This window comes from Geotrypetes seraphini, chromosome 15 (genome assembly GCF_902459505.1).
Source record: "Geotrypetes seraphini chromosome 15, aGeoSer1.1, whole genome shotgun sequence".
In the NCBI taxonomy this organism is placed as follows: Eukaryota; Metazoa; Chordata; class Amphibia; order Gymnophiona; family Dermophiidae; genus Geotrypetes; species Geotrypetes seraphini.
Window position 1 is genome coordinate 59,300,030 of NC_047098.1, and position 13,609 is coordinate 59,313,638.

General features: G+C 42.3%; 1 protein-coding gene across 6 annotated transcripts in view; it reads left to right on the forward strand.

The window, feature by feature from the left end:
- Window positions 1–13,609, forward strand: part of AUTS2 (activator of transcription and developmental regulator AUTS2) — a 1,593,647-nt gene that overhangs the window by 1,543,678 nt on the left and 36,360 nt on the right. For all 6 annotated transcript variants that reach the window (XM_033921209.1, XM_033921212.1, XM_033921211.1 and 3 more), the window contains 2 exons: window positions 6,276–6,371; window positions 13,535–13,606. In XM_033921209.1, the coding sequence (XP_033777100.1) occupies window positions 6,276–6,371; window positions 13,535–13,606 (168 nt within the window). The remainder of the gene's footprint in view (window positions 1–6,275; window positions 6,372–13,534; window positions 13,607–13,609) is intronic.

The following is a 13,609-nucleotide window of genomic DNA, read 5'->3' on the forward strand; positions in this document are numbered from 1 at the left end:
TGCGTTCCAGACCATTCCCCCCCAGAAATTAAGCCCTGCTAAGCATTCTTTTACATCAGGGAAATTGAAGTGCTCTGATGCAGAAAAAGCTGATTTAGGTGGATTTTTTTTTAAGAGGAGAGCAGGGGTAAGCAATTCCGGTCCTCGAGAGCCGGAGCCAGGTCAGGTTTTCAGGATATCCACAATGAATACGTATGAGATGGATTTGCACGCACTGCCTCCTTGAGATGCAAATCTATCTCATGCATATTTATTGTGCATATCCTGAAAACCTGACCTGGCTCCGGCTCTCAAGGACTGGAATTGCCTATCCCTGGAGTAGAGCATGTAAGATTACAAATTTCTCACATTTCCAAATCAACTGCTTGGAATGGGAATAAGGATGGCTTTTTTAAAATCTATTTACATGGGAAAAAGCAGTTTAGTTTATTAAGAGATCTGATAATATCGCTTTTGGATTAATTAGACACAGTATGGAGGTATTACCTGCATAAACAATCCATCCGAAAGTAGTTAAGAGTGCATTCATTCCCCTTGAGACACACATTGCGACAAGGGTAATAAAACACGAATTAAAACGTTCACTAACGTTTAGTGTGCATTTTTAAAATTCATGCATTAAAAGAGCTTGACTTGTGATGCAGAAAGCAAATACAATGAAAAGCACCCCAATAACATGAGTTAAAAAGGTCTATTTTACATCAGAAGGTGAGATGAACAATGATTAACAGTAGTAATGTGGTACTACTGTTTTAACTTTAGCGGTTAGAGGAGGAAGCTTATTGTAACTGAGATCTCTTAACACTGAATGAAAGAATTTGGAAGCCTGGTCCAGCTTGGCACTATGTCTTCCCCCCTCCCACCCCAAGCCAGGAGAGTACTGTACCTATCCACCCCCTCTCATCTATCTATCAACCTTCCTAGATACTTAGGCCTGGATTCTTAAGGGGAGGGTCTATAGTGGGCAGACTTGATGGGCCTTGGCCCTTTTCTGCCGTCATCTTTCTATGTTTCTATGATTCTATATAGGGCGCCGATATCTAATTCTTACTTCACATTTAGGAAATCATTAAAGACCTATTTATTTAACAAATAAGAATATTAATTTTGATATATTTAAATGAGGTCTTTTGTTTCTATTCTTATTGTCATAGTATGTTTTAATTTTTTAATAATTTTTAACATTGTACTTGAATATTTTTAACAATTGTACTACAATTATTATATAATTTTAGATTGTATGTAAATAGTGTGTTCTATAAAACTGTATCATGTGCTGAAATGTCTCAGTATTCTTCTGTTGTGAACCGCCCAGAACTACTGGTTGGGCGGTATACAAGAAAATAAATTATTATTATTATTATTATCAGCGGCCGCCGATTGTGTGTTAATCACGTGATGTTGCCCTATAGAGAATCGCACCTCCATGAAAGATAGGCGCCAGAAATGAAGGCCTGGGTTTTCCAGGCCTATATTTCCAGTACCTATCTTTGTCTAAAGACAACGCCTACGTAGGTGCGTTAGGCCGCTTAAAGCCACTTTCGGCAACCACACCCATAGTGGCGTTCGGCGGCTTAAAGAACCTACATAGGCACAAATCCAGCCCGTATTATTTAGGCACTGGTAGGCTATTTCTTGCCGTTTTAAATGGCATTTGTTACTTAACACTTGCCAGTAGATAACCTACCAGTGCCTAAATTTAAGTGCCGTTTCTAGAATTTTCTCCATAGTTACTCTCCCCTCATTCACTAAGGTGTCCTCCACCTACCTAATTGCTTCATACCCACTTACTAACTCATCAACCCATTCATTAATCCAGTTAATGAGTGTGGGGGGGGGGCTGGGGGTTGGATGTAGGTGGATGGGGAGTCTAGTGACAGAGTCCCTCTGACTTGGGGGTCCTTGATTTGAGCACCTAAGTGGTTAGTTTAGATCAGAGTTCTCACTCTAGTCCTTGAGATACACCCAGCCACTCAGGGTTGCAAGATGTCTACAATGACTACGCATGAGAAACATATGAATAGCAAGGAGACAGTGCATGCTAATCTCTATCATGCATATACATTGCGGATATCCTGAAAACCTGACTGGTTGGGTTAGCACAGAGAGCTGGCTTGAGTAGCACTTGCTTAGATTTTGAGGTTGGAAATTTAAAACATGGATCAGAGGTGAAACAAAATTAATTCAGGTTTCTAGAGATAATTTTACTCCATTATGTACTATCATTGTGGTCCCCAAGCCTAGGATTCTCAAGTGCAGGGCTGTGGAGTCGGTAGATAAATGTTCCGACTCCGACTCCTCAGTTTTTTGTACTTCCGACTCCGACTCCTCAGTTTTTTGTACTTCCGACTCCGACTCCTCAGTTTTTTGTACTTCCGACTCCGACTCCTCAGTTTTTTGCACTTCTGACTCCGACTCCGCGTGAAACAAGATCTTCATCCGCATAAAAAGATGTTGTACATACTTAAGCAGAGCTGTGGAGTCGGAGTCGGTACATTGTTTGGCAACTCCGACTCCAGGTACCCAAAATTTCTTCCGACTCCGACTCTGACTCCACAGCTCTGCTCTCAAGTGGTATAATCCAAGTCCTGGATCCCCACGTTCTGCACCTTCAGGTTGAGAATTATGCTAAAGATGAAGTTGTGTTGTAACTTTATTCTGATGCAAGGCCTGAAAGTACCCTAGACCAGGGGTAGGCAATTCCGGTCCTTGAGAGCCGGAGACAGGTCAAGTTTTCAGAATATCCAAAATAAATATGCATGAGATAGATTTGCATCTCAAGGAGGCAGTGCATGCAAATCCATCTCGTATATATTCATTGTGGATATCCTGAAAACCTGACCTGGCTCCGGCTCCGGCTCTCGAGGACCGGAATTGCCTACACCTGCGTTAGACTAACATGGCCCCAGAAATTAGATATAACTTTATTTCACCTCTAGTGTTAAAATGATGTGAGTTAAGCTTTTCAGGAACTTAACACACCTCCTTGCACTGAGGTGTCCTTCATTTGTCTTCAGTTTCAAGAAATTTTAAAATAACGAAAGCTGATAAAAGGAGACAAATATTACAAAACTTAAAAAAAAGATAGAAAAATCGCCTTTATTCCAAAGTTTGCCAATAGGAATAGAATCCATCAGCCTCATCATCCAGCCTTCTCTTTCGTATTGATATATAGAGCAGTGGTTCCCAACCCTGTCCTGGAGGAACACCAGGCCAATTGGGTTTTCAGGCTAGCCCTAATGAATATGCATGAAGCAAATTTGCATGCCTATCACTTCCATCCTATGCAAATCTCTCTCATGCATATTCATTAGGGCTAGCCTGAAAACCCGATTGGCCTGGTGTTCCTCCAGGACAGGGTTGGGAATCACTGATATAGAGGATACTATTTCCTGTGAAGCAGGCTCTGCGTTTTGTGGGGCACTTCTCACAGGTTCACTTTCAACTGTTGTGAATAAACTTTGCTCCCTTCCTAATTCATTATTTTTTTTTCAAGGGGGGAGGGTAATTTATTTTTTTGTCTAGTTGGCGGGATAAGATTTAAACCCCTGAACCACATTCCCGACTTGGTGCTTGAAGGCCAACAGGGATGGAGCAGGATTTGGGGGGGTTTTTGTATCAAAGGAGAACCTAGGTCTAAAACAGTGTTCTTCAACCACCAGTCCACAGACCGGTGCCAGTCCACAAAATAATTATTTTATTTCCGCTGGTCCATAAGTGTAAAAAGGTTGAAGAACATTGCTCTGGACCTTGAGCATATTTAATATGGGTGCCTGGATAACTGTCCAGACAAGTGGGACTAAATAAAAAGCAGTCATAACTATGTCCAGTTTAGTTTTCTGGGTGCCAGAACTGAATGTCAGCAATACCAATCAAGTGGCCCACCAAAGACCTGGCCATTGAGTTCCATTTTCCAAATAAAGGTAGGCACCAAATATTCAGTCTCAAATCTGTCCATGGTGGTCAGCATTAAAAAAAAAAAAAAACCAAAAAAACCTCACCAACTGGCACAGACTGAATATAGAGCAGTTAGGGCACATGTGTCAAACACAAGACCTGTGGGCCGAATCCAGCCCGCCTTGCCGTTTTATGTGGCCTGCGGTGACTATGCACCGGCTTGAGGGCGATGCGGCGTTTTCCTCATTGCCGCCCCCAGGGGTTTTACCTTCTAGCCGGCTTCCTCCTCCTCATTGCCGCAGTCGTTTCAGTGCGCAAAGCCACAAGCAGCGGCACCTTGCACGTCCCGTGCCTCATCCAGAAACCTTCCCTCTGATGTGAGAGCAGCGCAGAGCATTCAGCGTGCTGGAATGCGCTAAAAAGCACTTCTGAAGTTTTGTAAAAGGGGGGGGGAAGGGGTTAATGGAATCTAAAAGTAGATTAGTTGAGAAGTGTCTTATTTACCAATTACTGAAACCATAGATAAGGGTACTGGAATTACAAAAAAAAGACCCCCCAAACCAACAATAATGTTAAAATTATTTTTTAAGCTAAGCTCTTCAAAAATGTCTGTGTTATTAATGGCAATGATGAATTATTATTCCTTTCTCTGTGCAGTGAGTTGGGTTGCAAATTTACAAGAGATTTTAGTAGCAGAAATAGGGTTAGCAAAATGGATACTTATCACCCTTGGATTTGAACGCTGTGGTAAATAAACTTAATGACCCCCTTTAAAAGAGTTTTCTGTGAAAGGAAAGATGACTGTCTGGCTCTTTTCTGTCCATACACAAAAGTCAAACTCTTTGATAAGTTGCCCAGTCTTGTTAATATTTCATGAAACATCCATCCATCAGCTGTGTCGAGCTTCACACTAGCCATTTTCTTTGGCATAGTTCTGCTGGGAGATTTATCACCGACAGCCACAAGTGACACTTCTGGATGAGGAAGCCGGTGACTTTTTAGTATGTAGTATATCAAGAAAAATTGGACAACCTGGTGTTCAAATTATCTTTTTTCTCAGTGATTATTATTTTCCTTTTGAACTTGTTTGTCGACTTGTGTTCCTTAGGGCAGCGTTTCTTAACTTGGTCCTGGAGTACCCACTTGCCAATCAGGTTTTCAGGATATCCACAATGAGTATGCATGAAATAGGTTTGCATATACAGTACAAACCCCCAAATTCATGGGGGTTCCATTCCAGGAACCCCCGTGAATTTCAAAAAACCGCAAATACGGTTTTTAGGCAGGGGAGACAGGAGAGGGTAGCCGGAGCGCCGGCGAGTGAAGGAAATCACTCGCTGTATGCTCCGACCGCCTCTTCCTGTACTAAAGTCGGGCCTCACCAATCAGGAGCTGCTTTGACACGCAGCTCCTGATTGGTAAGGCCCGACTTTAGTACAGGAAGAGGCGGTCGGAGCATACAGCGAGTGATTTCCTTCACTCTTTGGTGCTCCGGCTGCCCTCTCCTGCCTCTCCAGCTGCTCTCTCCTGCCCGGTCATTCATGGTCAGAAAATACTGCGAATGACCGGGACCGCGAACTGCCGACCACAAATTCACGGGGGAGCACTATAATGGAGTCAGGGTATGCAAATCAAGTTTATGTGTATTTATTGTGCCTATCCTGAAAACCTGACTAGCAAGGGGGTGCTTCAGAACTAAGTTGAGAAACACTGCTTTAGGGGACGAAAACCTGCGGGCTAGCTTCTGCTTCTTACAGATTTGTCGATTTCTGATGTTGATGTCTCTGTCTCAGTTATGCGAATCTAAACTGAAACCATTTTCTGGACTTAAAATATGCAATATTTACTAAACGGTTCATAGATTAGCATTAAGAGTGACAACATTACCACTAAAACCAGCTAATGAAGTAATAATTGTGCATATTTTCTCATTTCATATAGAACTATTAAAACTCTAACACACTAATTGAGTTTTAATGGAGTGAAATCTTAGAACACTTGAAACCTCATTTTTTTAATTAGCTTGCAATTTCCATGGGTCTTATTTGGCTCGACATCCCTACAGTTTTTGATATGCATTGAAATCTCTAAGCATTTAGGACTTTGATTAAATTTAATAATTAGTAATTACAAAAAGTCAGTTTTTAACAAGAGCCTCATCCAGGGCATAGTTTGTTGGCTGATTGATGGTAAGGTGCTTGTACGTTCTTAGCTAAACATTTTGCGACATCTAGACACTTTGAATTAATACTGTTGAACATGATCACTGCCTCCCATTTTCATCTCCCGCTTTTCACTGCAGGATTGTTGCCGTAAGCTTAATAAGTTTGTGGCCAGACAACATTTATTTTCTTAATGCTTATATTTTCTTTTTTCAGCTGTTCCACTCCTATCCTCCTGCAGTGTCAGGTATCCCTCCCATGATCCCCCCAACTGGTCCTTTTGGCTCACTACAAGGGGCATTTCAGCCTAAGGTAAGAGAAACATGATCAATATTTTGAGGTAGTAAAGACCTTGGATGTTTAATTACTAATATAAGAATATTTTATAAATGAATAATGAGTCCCATGAGTAGGTCTGATGAGTAGATCCATGTATCCACTGTGGGAGCTATGAACATGAAATGTTGCAATGAGATTTTTTACCCAGAGTGCTCTTTGTACCCTAAAGGAGGTGCCCTGGAGATCTGTGAAAATGCCCGGCAGAATATTGTGAGGAGGGGGATTCCTCTGTTCATTGCATCTTTTAAAGTACAGTGAGGAGGGGGATTCCTGTGTTCCCTGAATCCAAGTGCAGAGATTCAGCAGGCAGGCCTCTGAGGTTACGGCAACAGTGAAGCTATCATGCACACTGCATGGACTCCTCCCACTGCCAGGGGCAGAGAGCTACTATTGGCTCTTTTGAAAGAGTCAGGATTTTTTCTGATAAATGATTTATTGACATTCCATTTTCTTGTGGTATACCATAAAAGCCCTCTCCCCCACCCCTGTTAATGTTTACTACATTCATGGCTTCTGCTAACAAAATTCATACACAGCTCTAGCAAAAATACAACAGAAGCTCAAATTACTGAAAAAGCTATTCTTAGTTTTTATCCACTGCAGGCTCTCTGATGACCTCAGAGCTGCAGAAGCATGACATAATAGGTTTTATAAGGCAAAGTAAAGAAATCAAGAAGGATTAAGGGAGCCTTTAACTAAACTATGTTGTTGCAATTAGTGCAGGAATTAGCACTTGTTATTAGCTCACACTTGCATTAGCAATTAATATGGCTGCATGATAGCGTGTGCTAATTCCCAAATTGATTGTATCAGGGCAAACTCAAGGGACTATGGTGCCTTGAGCCAACTGTTGGTTCGGCACCATTGAGCCAACTTGTGGTGCAACACCCCACCCCCCCTCCATGTGCACACAACGCCCACCTCTCTCTCTCTCTCAAGCCACCCTTCCCCCATCTACCTTTAAAAGTGGTTTTCCCCTCCTGAGTACCATCAGCATTACACCTTAACACTACCTGCACCAGATCCAGCATCTTCCCTCTGCTGCGCCCCTGTGGAAATAGGGAGTTACATCAAAGTGGGCAGGACAGAACAGAGGGGGGAGACACCAGGGCTGGTGTAGGTAGCATTAGGTGAAATGCTGCCAGTGCTCATGAGGGGAAAACCACCTTTAAGGTAGATAGGGGAAGGTGGCCTGAGGTGTGTGTGTGTGGGGGTGGGGGGGGGGGTTGACAGACTCAAGAAAGGAAAGAAATATGCTGGATGTGTAGGACAAGCTGCCGCTAGCCAGAGAAGCAGGTTTTGGCCCTTGCAGGGGAGCAGGTGAGGCAGGCTTTGGTGCCCTGAGCCAGTGCCTCACCTGGACTGTATGCTGCAAAATGGGATGGAGACTGAGTGATGATTAGATGCAAGGTAACTACAAAACTGTACCGTACTTTAGTAAAAGACTCCCAAGTGATGCGGTGCCAAACAGATTTCAGCTCTTGCAGATGTGGCTGATAGCTCAGCTAAACGTCCCACGATTGCTTTCATCTTGGAATTGCTTCATCACATTTCTGTAACTGAAGAGTCTTGTACTTGAAATAATGTGAGAATTCATAGAACTATTTTAAACAGAGTAGCAATCAGCCTGAGGTGAGAGCTCTAATGGAACAGAGACTGCAATAAACTGTCGTCTCTTGATATCATAGAGGTAGAGTCATTTCGACTGTAAGACCATTAGGGTGCAGACATATGATGGAAGCCATTTTGAATTATATTGAATATGCAGATATCTGACTGAAACACAGCCCATGACAGCCACTGGCTGTCATTGGCCTTGGGGAGGGAGGGAATTTACTAACACACTGATATGTATGTATGTATTTAATTCATTCATTTTCTATCCTATTGTTCCCAAAGAGCTCAGAATGGGTTACAGGTTAAACATACATAATTTCAGTACACGTTTATGATAAAAGCTTTTATCATAACTTGACACATACTAGAGCAGGGCTGCCCAAGTCCGGTCCTCGAGATCTACTGACAGGCCAGGTTTTCAGGATATCCACAATGAACATGCATGAGAGAGATTTGCATACCAAGAAGGCAGTGCAGGCAAATCTCTCTCACGCATGTTCATTGTGGATATCCTGAAAACCTGGCCTGTCAGTAGATCTCGAGGACCGGACTTGGACAGCCCTGGACTAGAAGTCTAATATTAATATACCTAATAGACAGTTTACCGGTTACAATTTGCCATAGTTATCCTTACAGTGCAAGGTTTTCAGTACAAATTTTATCCTAATTTGACACATATAGACAGTTTACAGGTTAGATTTGCCATAGTAACAGTGCAAGATTTTACAATACAAGTTTTCCTTACATAGCACTTACTGGTTCACCTACCAATATACATTTCTTTGTAGTTCATGGGTGAAGGGGTATGTTTTTATTGCTTTTCTAAAGCTGAGGAGTCCTTCAAGGGACCTTATCTGCAGGGGCAGTCAATTCCATTGGCTCAGTATGAACTGGGAGTAGGGCCATCATTTGGCGGTTTGCAGTGGAAGAGCACATCCAGGGGACGTTTTGAGACATATTTCATCCTGGGGGCAGTCGATTCCATTGGCTCAGTATGAACTGGGAGTAGGGCCATCGTTTGGCGGTTTGCAGTGGAAGAGCACATCCAGGGGACGTTTTGAGACGTATTTCATCCTGGGAGCCGAGGGACCAGTTACTTAAAACAGAAAAACTTTTACAGTGAATTATTTTTTTTACCTATTTTTAAAATTTATACCCACCTAAAGCCCTGGGGTTGTGGGTTCTTCAAACCCCACACTTTTCCTTGTGACCTTGGGCAAGACACTTAATCCCCCAGTGCCCCAGGGACATTAGATAGAGCAGGGGTAGGGAACTCCGGTCCTCAAGAGCCGGATTCCAGTTGGGTTTTCAGGATTTCCCCAATGAATATGCATTGAAAGCAGTGCATGCACATAGATCTCATGCATATTCATTGGGGAAATCCTGAAAACCCGAGCCCACTGGGACAGATAGGGAAAAATACTTGAGTACCTGAATAATTTGTAATCTGCATGGAATTGTAGGATTTGCAGAGTATAAATAAATAAATAAATAAGCAATTAAAAAAATAAAACATATATAAAATCTTTTAAGATATTAACTCCATTCAATAAAATTTTAAGAAAACATATTTTTAGGACACTGGAAACTACAAGACAACATAAATTTTGGGCTGATTAGTTTCTATCCTTCAGATATCCATATTTGTCCCTCTTTGTTTTGCCTGGTATATACTTTATTTCAGTTCCTTGAAATAAAATGAAACAACACTTTAAAACTTGCATTTGGAGCAATGAACAAAGATTATTTTCTTCTGTACTCCTGTTCCTTCCCAGCCAAATGTCCAATTATTCTCAAATTATGCCACCAAAGACCATTTCCTCACCAAAGACTCTTCCTTTCTTGAAACAGGTCCTCCCAGGCTAGTTTCCTGATTGAATATGCAGATTGTAGTTCATTAGCACAGTTCTTCATATGTATGTTAATCAGGCTGTTAACGAGTCTAGAGCTTAATTGTTAGTTGTACTGCAACTGATTTTTTTTTTTGTATATATTTATTTATTTATTTATGTTTCCCATGGAGGGAAGGGATTGATGCCAGAACATGGAGTGCAATTATCAAATGCGCCCTTATGCTTTTTCTAAGCGGAATAGCAGACTGATAATTTAAGCTGTGCCCATCTTTCATTTTCCTCTGGCCTCATGTTCTGTTAGCAACAAGGACATTCCCAACAATTGTCGCAGAACCTAAGGAACAGTCTTTATTTCTCAAGAGAAGGTAAATTGCAGGCTACAAGGGAATAGAAGAGCAGAGAGATTCTACAAGGTTGATGGTAGGGTGGCTCAAACCAAAATTTTTATTTTGTTCAGTTTCTTGTGTCCTTTATGGGCATAAAATCTGTTCCACCAGGTACTTGGGACCTGGGTTGGCCACTGTTCGAAATAGGATACTGGGCTTGATGGACCTTTGGTCTGTCCTAGTATGGCAGCTCGTATGTGAGCCAAGTATAGGACAATAAGAACATAAGAAGTTGCCTCCGCTGAGTCAGATGAAAGGTCCATCGCGCCCAGCAGTCCGCTCCCGCGGTGGCCCACCAGTTCCATGACTTGTAAGGTGATCCTTTGTCTAAAACCCTTCAATCCCCTTTATCCTTCTATCTATACCCTTTCATAATCCTATCTCTACCTCTACCTATATCCCTCAATCCCCGCATCCTTCAGGAATTTATCCAATCCTTCTTTGAAACCCCGTAATGTCCTATCACAACCTCCGGAAGCGCATTCCAGGTGCTCACCACCCTCTGAGTGAAAAATAATTTCCTAGCATTGGTTCTAAACCTGTCCCCTTTCAATTTCTCCAAGTGTCATCATTGATGAGTGATATCATTGATGAGGTTGGTTCTTAGGCGTTAGTGGAATGAGGCATTATGACATCACAATCTCAGCTCCAGAATGTTGCTACTCTTTGGATTTCTGCCAGGTAATTGGGACCTGAGTTGGCCACTGTTGGAAACAGGATACTGGACTTGATGGACCTCTGGTTTGTCCCAATATGGCAATTCTTATGTTTCTTCAATTTGGGGGGTAACAAAAAAAAATGCATTTTTTGTTTGGGGTAGGGGTGGAGGGCAGGCTAAGAATAAAATGAAATACCATCTCCCGAGTCACTTCAAACGCATGAACATCCCTAGTCAAGGACCTTCTCTGTTATACTGCCCTCTACTATAATGATAACCACTCCTAGCACGTCAAGGGAGCAAAAGTACATTGCCCTGGATTCTGAAAACGGCGCCGTAATTGGCAGGCGCCCGAAAAAACGGCACAGGTCGCTTGCTACTCAGATTATGTCACCATGTTAAAAATTAAAGCCTGCGTCAAAGGTAGGTGCCAGAAATGTGAGCCAGGGTTTGACGTATAATTATGCTTACCGGCGCCGAATATCAACCATTTGATGTTCAATGCTACTAAGCATCTGCATAGATGTGATTCCAGAACCATGTTTTGTAGGTGCCTCATGGCGCCATTTTTTTTTTCTTTTAATTGGTTTTTAACGGCTTAGTCAATTATCACAATATTAATAGCCAATTAAAACAATTAACTTAGGCGCCGGTAGAGCGCCTATCGGCGCCTTCCTAACGGTACCGCTTTTAGAATCCAGGCCATTGTGCCGATCATTTTAAAGGTGAAACTGGTATGTTTTATCAAGCAGGAAACGTTCTTACATAAATCTAAAAAAAGATTGCTAGACAACAAGCAAGGAGAAAATATTTTCACTCGACGTATAGTTGAGCTCTTGGAACTCATTGCCAGAACAAGTGATAATGTCCAGCGCTACACACATCTGGTAGCACTATAGAAGCGATTAGTAGTAATAGTAAAAGTTAATGTAGCTGGGTTTAGAAAAGGTTTGGACATATTTCTGAAGGAAAAGTCCAGAAGCCATTCTTAATAAAAGCCTTGAATCTTGCTACATTTTGGGATTCCACCAAGTACTTGTGACCTGGCCTAATCACTGTTGGAAATAGGATAGTGGGCTAGGTGGTCTCTTGGTGTGACCCAAGAGGACAACTCCTGCGTTCTAAGTTGTAGGTGATCCACTTTTCTGAGACTAATTTTATCAAACTGTGGTAAAAAGTGGCCATAATGTGTCCTTAAGCTGGTCATTCCTGAGCAATAAGACCATTTTTACTGCACTTCTTGTAGTTTGAAATGAAGATATATAACATAGTCCTGGACAGCCTGGTTCCAAATGAGGTGGAAGCCCACAGTTAACAGGAAAATATAACGGTGTCAGGTCAAAAGCGCGCCGGGACAAAGGCACGCGCAGACAACTGAGCGCAGCGCGCGCCGCTCTAAATTACTGTTTTTAGCGCTCCGACGGGGTGTGTATGGGGGGGAACCCCCCCACTTTACTTAATAGACATCGCGCCGCGTTGTGGGGGGTTGTAACCCCCCACATTTTACTGAAAACTTCACTTTTTCCCTGTTTTTAGGGAAAAAGTTCAGTTTACAGTAAAATGTGGAGGGTTACAAACCCCCCATAACGCTGGCGCGATGTCTATTAAGTAAACTGGGGGGGTTCCCCAACAAAACCCCCCCGTCGGAGCTCCTATAAACTGTAATTTAGAGCGGCGCGCACTGCGCTCAATTGTCGGTGCGCGCTTTTGTCTTTCACGCCGTTGTCTATGAACCAAATATAACGGCCACCTCTACCCATCACTCCCAAATGTGAGATTGTGTCTGTGAGGGAAGGCAGAAACTGCAGAAAAGTGATTATAAAGTAAATATATGGTGAAAGTTCTAAATCAGGGGTGTCCAACCTTTTGGTTTCCCTGGGCCGCATTGACTGAAAAAAATGTTTCTGTGGCCGCGCAAACGCTGCAGCAAGATAGAGGAGGGAGGCAAGACGGTAAACACCAAGGGGCAGCAGAGGAAATCACTGCATTGCCCTCGACTGGGGCTGCACAACATACTTCACGGGGCCACCTGCGGCCCTCGGGCCGCAGGTTGGACACCCCTGTTCTAAATGAAACATTAATTTTTGCATTGTCGGCATTCACAACACTCTTCTCCTTATTAATGAGGACCCATTCCTTCCCCCCTCCTCGTGTTCTTTCCTTTTTATGTCAGCCTTTCTTGTAATTATTTTATTTAATCTATACTTGTCCATTGTTTTCATATCTAGTCCAAATTTGTCTTGTCAATATGCCCTTGTAAGTCTCCCCTTTATTTTTAACAATGTAAAACGCTTAGAATGTATGATAGGCGTTTCAACAAATTTTAATAAAGCTTGGAAAGCTATTGACCAAGTTCACAGGTTTTCTTTCAACCAGGACTGTAGCTGGGAGGAGATAAATCTATGGTAAAGCCTGCGATAACTACAAATAAAGATGCATAGCAGTGTTGCTCATTTAGGAGCATCCATTTGATCAGGAAGCCCAGTGAAATTGAAGAAAGCTGCGGGAAAAGAACCTCTGACTTTAATTCTTCCTAATAAATTGCTTCTTTTTTTTCTAGCTAGTGTTAATTTAGACTTGTCTTTCAGAAGTGTCTAATTTCTATTTTTGTAATATTGGTAGACTTCCAACCCTATTGATGTAGCGGCCAGGCCAGGAACAGTCCCGCATTCGCTTCTACAGAAAGACCCCAGGGTA